At 38.2% G+C, this 8116-nt stretch overlaps 2 protein-coding genes across 2 annotated transcripts in view; one reads left to right on the top strand and one right to left on the bottom strand.

Annotated features, from left to right (window-relative positions):
* Positions 1 to 4195, bottom strand: part of LOC134842735 (WD repeat-containing protein 7-like) — a 625416-nt gene extending 621221 nt beyond the window's left edge. Inside the window, exon 1 of the mRNA XM_063859207.1 lies at positions 4180 to 4195. The gene's annotated coding sequence lies outside the window, so the exon portion shown is untranslated. The remainder of the gene's footprint in view (positions 1 to 4179) is intronic.
* LOC134842736 (uncharacterized) overlaps positions 1 to 7271 on the top strand; it is a 57491-nt gene extending 50220 nt beyond the window's left edge. The window contains exon 6 of the mRNA XM_063859212.1: positions 5438 to 7271. Coding sequence (XP_063715282.1) covers positions 5438 to 6851 — 1414 coding nt within the window. The 3' untranslated portion in view covers positions 6852 to 7271. The remainder of the gene's footprint in view (positions 1 to 5437) is intronic.
* The last annotated feature ends 845 nt before the right edge of the window (positions 7272 to 8116 follow it).

The raw sequence follows: 8116 nt of genomic DNA, 5'->3' as shown, positions 1-8116 counted from the left end.
CTTCAAATTCTTCCTTGTCTCTTTACCAAGAAATGCAGATACTACTTTTGTTCGCGAACATTTCTAAGAGGAAAGACCAACCGGGAATGGTGGCGATTTATAGAAATCACTGAATCAAATCGACCGAAATCAACAAGGACTTTTCAACGCGAAGAACTTTCGACTTCATAAATGCGAATCTGATTCCTGGCAACGCGCCTGCAGCCTGACAAACATATTTCACGATCACCTGAAATATGAAGTCCTTTTAAGTGACTCGTTTAAACCAAAAATATCAAGAGTGTACTGGCAATTCTACGAGAAAATCTACAATGAAGTCGATACCTGCACCTGGAGAATCAACTGCGGATGCACAAGATGCTTAAACTTCAAAAAACTAAACACATTAAACTAAAATATGATTGATCTCATAAACTTGATTCGGGAGCTAACTCCCATGGATGTATCCTAAATTTTGTTTTTTTATTATTATTATGATTATTATATGCATTTTTCCTGTTGTTCATGGTTGTGGCAGGTGATAAGTTTCTTTTGATGCAGTATAGGGCCTTCAGTGCTTTGCTCGCACGATTGTTTGCATGAGAAGTCCAGTTAGGATTTTTTGATATTATCATTCCAAGATCTCTTAGTTCGTTAGGCTGTTCGAATTTGTACGAGAATATACTTAGGTTGCACTCGCCCTTAATTACTAGTGTTTTGCTCTTGGTCATATTGAGGCGCATTTCATTGGTTTCACACCACTTCCAGACTTTTCTAATATCGATGTGCAGGGTAGTTGGGTCGGTGCCCATAATTTTATAGTCATCCGCATAGCCGTAGCACGATGACATGACACATTTTGGCAAGTCGTTGATGTATGCTAAGAAAAGGAGTGGCCCTAGAACAGATCCTTGCGGCACTCCACTATAAATTGGCAGTTGGCTTGAGACCGAGCTGCCGATGCGTACTGTTTGGGTTCGACCGGTCAGGTATTTTTTGATTAGATCCAGTATTGGGACTGTTATACCAGCTCTGCTGAGTTTTTCGATCGTTATATTGTGATTGACTTTGTCGAAAGCCTTCTGGAAGTCGAGGTAAAATGACGCTAGGAAGTGGCAGTTGCTATTGTCAAAGTTCACATACATTTCGTGCAGGTATTCGATTAGGTTTGTTATAGATGAGCGTCTTTGCCAAAAACCGTGTTGAGATTGGGACAATGTGGTGGATAAGATTTGGTACATTCTGTCGAAAATAAGTTTCTCGAGGACTTTGGATACTGCTACGAGGAGGCTGATCGGCCTGTAATTATCTACCATTTGTTTGTTCCCTTCTTTAAATATGGGGATTATTTCACTTGTTTTCCAGAATGATGGGAAGTAGCATTTGTTTGCAATTGTGTTGAATATGAGATGCAGTGATTTTGGTAGGGAGTCTGATAATTTTTTTAGCAGGTTGTTCCCCATACGGTCAAGTCCTTTGGCCTTGCTCTTGTCCAGCGATTGGAGAACGAGTTGTATTTCTAGTTCTGAGAAATGAATCATCGACAGCTTGGGCTGTCCCTTTGTGAGAGTATAATCGTGGTGATTCTTACTGAAAACGGATTGGAAGTACTGATTAAATAATTCGGCTTTTTCGATATCGGTATTAGCTGACTTATCGTCAAGAAATACTACAGTTGGGATTGAGCTTGTTTTCATGATAGTTTTGAGGTATTTTTGGACGTTTGAGAAGATTCCAGACATGAAAATTTCTGTTTCATGATTGCATTGGTCAGCTGAGAGCGATAAGGACAATTCAGTTTGTAATTGCTGGATCTTTAGGGTATTTGTTTTACTTTGGCGTCTGAGAGTTTCTACTTTTTTCATGAGGTTTGAGCTCGTGGGAGAAACCCAGGGCGCTAGATGTTTCCTATGTTGGGTTGTTCGGGGTATGTGTTTGACTATAATACCGTAGATCCAATTATACCACTGATCTACCAGGAGATCAACGTTGCTGTAGCAGAATGGGTTGAAGTGGTGCTCTCGCACATATTCGTTGATTTCGTTCCAGTTGTCTTTTTTGAAGGCAAAGCCTGAAAAGTCGTACTTTTGGGAGGGTAGAGGGACCCTTTCGTGATTTATTTTGTGATTCATATGTAACTTTGAGCCGTAAGGTGGGTGATCTGAGGAGAAGTCGTTTTTGAGCCGATTGTCCATGTATACGTCTAGAATGATATCAGGATTGTTGCAGAGCAGGATATCCAGGCTCTTTCCAGTATCGGTTATGATGAATTGTTCCAGGTTTAATTCCTGGAAGTTGTCTAGGATGCTTTGTTCGTACTCGCATTTTGATGAGAGTGATTTCCAATTTGTACACGAGAAGTTGATATCTCCAACAATGACAAGATTTTGTATGCCTTGCTCGCGTTGTGTTGCTTTTATTAAGTTCAGCAATGAGTTAAGTTGATCTAGTGACCATCGGTATGGGCTATACACAGGGGCACAATATATACAGCAGACAAGTATTGGTACAGATATCTTGAGTTGAACCATTACGCAGTCTTGCATGCCTGTATCAATGCGGTTATGTGGTATGTTGGCGTTGATGCCAATTAGAACTCCTCTGTGTTTTGATAGACCGGCTTTTGAAGTTCTTTCAGATCGATAGAGTTCAAATTGAGGTAAGAATATGGAGTTGTCTGTTATTTCGTTGGTTAACTATGTTTCGGTTAGGCAAAGTAGTTGGTATTGACAGCTTGTGTTTATCGCATTTGCGAAGTTTGATCTTCGATTGTAGTCGAGTATGCTTCGGACGTTGTAGATGAGTAGGCTAGGAAAGAGTTCTAGTCAATTGGAGATTGAGTTCTCCGTTTTTTCGGTTGCAACTGCTGTCCATCTGTTTTCTATTTTCTGGTAGAGTTTTCCATCGCGGATGCGCAGGTTTTGTTCATCGATGTTTTCGTTTATGAGCTCCCGCCGTTTTTGCAGTGCTTGATTTTCGAGTTTTGTTTCATCCACAGATAGCTCGCGGCTGACAAACACAGGTTTGTCATATGTTTTTAGGCGGCAAGCGGATGATAGTATTAGTCGTTTCTGCCAAATTGGGACTTTTACCAGTATGGTTCGGTCCTTGCCTTCCTGTCGTTGACCCATCCGGAACAGATCAACTATCTCTGGCAGAATTTGCATGTGCTCCAAGATTTCCTTTACTTGTTGCAGGTCATTTTCTTGTCTTTTTCTTTGATCTTTGTCGTTTAGTTCAAGGATGCCGCGGATGCGGATTCCGTTTTGATTTTCTTGTTTCGAGGTTGCGTTTATCGGTACCTTGGTTTTTGCTTCTGATTTGATCTCATTTGGCTTCATTGTTGTTTGGGAGAACAGCGTATTAATCTGCTGTACGTTCTTTCTGAGTTCGTCCATGTCCTCTTCAATCTTCTTGAATTGCTTCGGCGAGGTTTGTTCAGCGTCACTGACTGCTTTTCGGAGTCTCTCATATCCGTTGGAATCCACACATTTGTTGCAGAGTAGAGCAATGTTTCTTCCCAGTGTCGTAATACCATTGATTGCTGTATCGCTTAGGCTGGTACAGCTTTTCGTCAGGTGCATTTCGCAATTACACACGATGCAACAGAATGTATCTTTATTCTTTTTGATTTTTTGTTGGCAAGTTTCGCATACGGAATCAGTGGTCATTTCACGATTTCGTGTCATATTTGTTTGGTGAGGACTCCGAGTCAAAAGACTCAAAGAGTACACTCAGTTATATACTAATGTAGTAAAACTAGAAAGGGGACTCCGAGTCAAAGGACTCAAAGAGTACAACCAGTACGAGTTTTACTAACCGTTTTATTGTGGGGTTGCTGAGCGTTGCCTCTTCTTGGCTCTTCGTATAATCGGTAACGATTTTAAGTTTAAAGTTCGTCCTTGGATTCAGCTTAAATCCCCCCTCGGCGTAGACAATTTGCTTTACTATATTTTTCTGTTCAGGGGTTAGACCTTGTTCGATTGAGTGAGAAAGGGAACTTGCGGCTATGATTTCTAACATAGAGATAAAATTAAGGAAATAAGGAAAGAACTCAGCTGGTACTGGAGATGGAGAAAAGAAGGAAGAAGCTGTTTTCCCAGAGACCAGGTTTGTAAAATTTGGTGTAGTGATAATCAGTAGTTAGAAATAGAGGGCCACCACGGCTGCCCTGTTATTCATTTTTAACTGAAAATAACTATTTAATAAGTTTATCGAGAGACTCCGAAAAGCTATGCAGTACCTATCGTTAGCTATGCATCATCAGTCTGGAAACCCTCAAAGCAAGATCTTGCTACCTTAGAAAAAGTGCAACAGAGAGCAACGAAATGGATACTTGGAAATAAACAAATTCCTTATAAATCGAGGTTAACCACTCTTCAAATTCTTTCCTTGTCTCTTTACCAAGAAATGCATGTACTACTTTTGTTTGCGAACATTCTAAGAGGAAAGAACGACCTGGAATGGTGGCGATTTATAGAAATCACTGAATCAAATCGACCGAAAACAACAAGACGTTTCAACGCGAAGAATTTTCGACTTCATAAATGCGAATCTGATTTCTGGCAACGCGCCTGCAGCCTGACAAACATATTTCACGATCACCTGAAATATGAAGTCCTATTAAGTGACTCGTTTAAACCAAAAATATCAAGAGTGTACTGGCAATTCTACGAGAAAATCTACAATGAAGTCGATACCTGCACCTGGAGAATCAATTGCGGATGCACAAGATGCTTAAACTTCAAAAAACTAAACTCATTAAACTAAAATATGATTGATCTCATAAACTTGATTCGGGAGCTAACTCCCATGGATGTATCCTAAATTCTGTTTTATTATTATTATTATTATTATTATAGAAAGTGAAAAGACCCTATATTGCTAGCAAGCGGTTTGTCAGACGTACATAAGTATTGCTAACTTAATACTTGCAAATACCATGACAAATAACTGGTAATTAGCTTAGGAGGGGAAGGATTGATAACCTTCGGATAAATATTGCTGAACCATCTTCGTAGCTACCGCTATCTTTGTGAGCAGATCTGGAGACCTGCATTTCACACTACTTCAACATTCAGATTTGCATTTCGCAGGCAGTTGCCACTTCCCTTACAGTTCCGTGTTTATCACAAAAGTCAAGATCATATTATTGCTTCCGTGTAAAAATGGCTATCTCGCCAAGATTTTGCATGGGTCTTGGATACCTTGCATGATCTTGCACGATCTTCTAAGTTAACATGGCAAGATCTTGCATGATCTTGGAATACTTTTCCAAGATCGGAACATCTGAAAATGTCATGCGTTTCTTTCAATTTGTTGTTACATGATTTTAAAATGAATTTTTTTCGTGAACCGCATTCTGAAATCAAATTTTATCTTTTTTTGCTAGCTAAATTCGATTGATATAATCGTATCTTATAACATTAAATTTATGCTTTTTAATTTCTTATTCAAGGAAACACATATGTGGAACCAGCAGCAGTGTCATTTCACCAGACTACGAATACGACGAAGATATCAAATTCTACCACTGCTCAAAAACGGAGGAAGTTGTGACACAAGTAGCCGAATGGCGGAAAAAATACCAAACGGGCAAGCATTGTGCTATCATCACGTTCAAACACGAATCTTTCCCCTTAGAATTCAATGAAGATCAATTGAAATGCGATAAACGCAAAGGCGAATTAGTTTTCCAGAACAGATTCGATAAAAGTCTAGTCGACCTAAAGTTCACTGGATTTGAAAAACCTCACGTAATGGTGATTCTTTTCACTGAAGAAACAAAAGAAAAACTGTCAATATCAGAAGCGACATCATTATTAGCCGCAACAACGAGGGCTCAATTGTCGCTGTCGATCGTTGTGATGTCGAATAAGTTGAAAGAACATTTGAGTGGCGTGGCCAAAAATGCTGAAGATGAGCACATTTTGCTATCTTCATCCGACACTGATGCTGATAACAGAGCAGCCAAAGATGTCACCCTAAAAAACATTGCAGATCGATTTGCCATAATGGTACAACAAGAAGACGTCAAGTCCATAAAACAACTGCTGAGCAAGTACCATACAACAGGTCAGTTTGAACTGTTCAAATTAGCCATTACAAAGACCTTCCGGCAGGTGATGGGAAAAAGGAAAGATGTCAAATTCAGCGAATTATTTGACGAAAACACAGGATGGAGCGTTGAAAGTTATTTCTCGGTTGAAGATGTTATCGACTGGCTTCAAACTGGCTACGAGAGGGGATACATTAATAACATAACCCAGTTTCAAAAGTTTCTACAAAGGTTCTTCAAACTTAACCCAGTTCCTCAGGAAACCATTCAGTCTAGCATTCTGGATAATCAACAAAACATTCTGTACGAAGCATGTTTCTGTGGATCGGGCGACGGAATCAAACATGCGATGGGAACTCTGACATCACTGATTGGTGTCTCAGGTTCGCAGATGATTGGACTAATTGTGAAAAGGAATTACATAATAGAAGGTGGCGAAAGGAAGGAATCTTTGCTGTCAATGGTGACGAAAACGAACAAAGACTTCGAAGCTATCAGCCATCTTGTAGATATATGTCTAGACCAAGGTCAGGAAAATGATTGCTGGACCGAAATAGAACAAGGCATCACGGAAGCATTTAGGTGGCCAATAAAATTTAGAAGTTTCAAGATCATCGAATGCATGTTGAAACGAAACGAAGAAATAATGTATAGACTGTTTAGAAATGCACTTAATGAGTTTGGGTCAGCTGCAGAGGAGGTAAGAGAGCTAACCCTGGTCAAAGGCAATAAAGATAGCCAACGTTGGGCAAACTGGCTCAGTGAAGTCCTTCTCAAAGAGATAGAAGAAAAAAAAGAATACAAAAAAGATTAATTCAATCGCAAGAAGAGTATAAAGTAAATCATATATAGTTATCAGAGATAAATAATCAGAGCAAGATTCGTGTTGGTTGGTTAAAAAGCGGGGTTGAAAAAACCTTGGGTTGAATTGTGTTTAGGAGTTTTGATCGGAATTCTAAAAAATATTTTTTTTTTGTTTAGGTAATAGATTTTTCATAGAGAGAAGGTTTGCTCAATTTCTTTTTGAAATTAGGGTCTGATTCCCGATAGCAAAACTACCTGAGTCGAATTGTTTTCCTGTCGACTGTTGGTTGCAACTATTTTTCCCAATGGCATCAATCACTTAAATTCGTTTCTAAAAATTTCATAGAACTAAATCTCAAACTGATTCAACGTTACACAAAACGAATTTTGTTCAAGTCATCCAGAAATTTGTTCAAGAATTTTGCTCAAGTCTTCGATACAGAAATTGTCTTTTTTAAAATGTAAATTGTTTATTAAATTGTAAATAAAAAATATTGTAAAATAGTTTATACGATTTTTGAAATTCAATGAATCAAACAATTTTTATACTTGAAGAAAACGTTTTTTTTTACTGAGGTTGTTATTTCTAACAGTTAATAACTTTGCTGAGGTTTAAAACAGGGGCCTTCGTCGAGCAAAAAAAACATATCCAAGTGTCCAGGCTGAAATCGTTTCCTCGAGTGTAGCATAAAGCTAATTTTTTTCTATAGCAATTTTGTTTTACTTATGATTATGATATTGTTTGAAGTTGATGATCAAAATATCAAATCATTGCAGATTTTTGGTGGAAAGCATCCAACTTAGCGTAGAGTTTCTCGCTAGAGACCAACTATTTTAAGAAGGATTATTTGAAATTTGTGAGAACTAAAGGAATCTGCACAAAAGCAAAGTAAATTTTGGAAAAAGTTTGACAATCTCGTGCATGTCTTCTTCTTGTTTGCCAATTTCATAAAACCGTCAGTGTAATAATGTGAGATCGAACATAACACATGTCTTAAGACTGACCCGCACTGATAAAAAATGGTTTCGGATCGATTTAAATTGATTTTAAATCGATCCAAATCGATTAACAATGTACATTTTACGAACTTAAATGGATTTTAAATCGATTTAAATCGATTTTTTTTGAAAATTTTAAATCGATTTAAGTGTCTGAAATATCGATTTGGATGGATTTTCCGACTCACCAAAATCCATCCAAAACTCACTTAAATCCATTTTAAATCGATCTTTTTGAAAATTTTAAATCGACTTAAGTGTCTAAAAAATTGATTT

Source organism: Symsagittifera roscoffensis, chromosome 3 (assembly GCF_963678635.1).
Source record: "Symsagittifera roscoffensis chromosome 3, txSymRosc1.1, whole genome shotgun sequence".
NCBI classification, from domain to species: domain Eukaryota; kingdom Metazoa; phylum Xenacoelomorpha; order Acoela; family Convolutidae; genus Symsagittifera; species Symsagittifera roscoffensis.
Note: the sequence above shows the minus strand (reverse complement) of the source record. Positions and strands in the feature narration are given on the sequence as shown.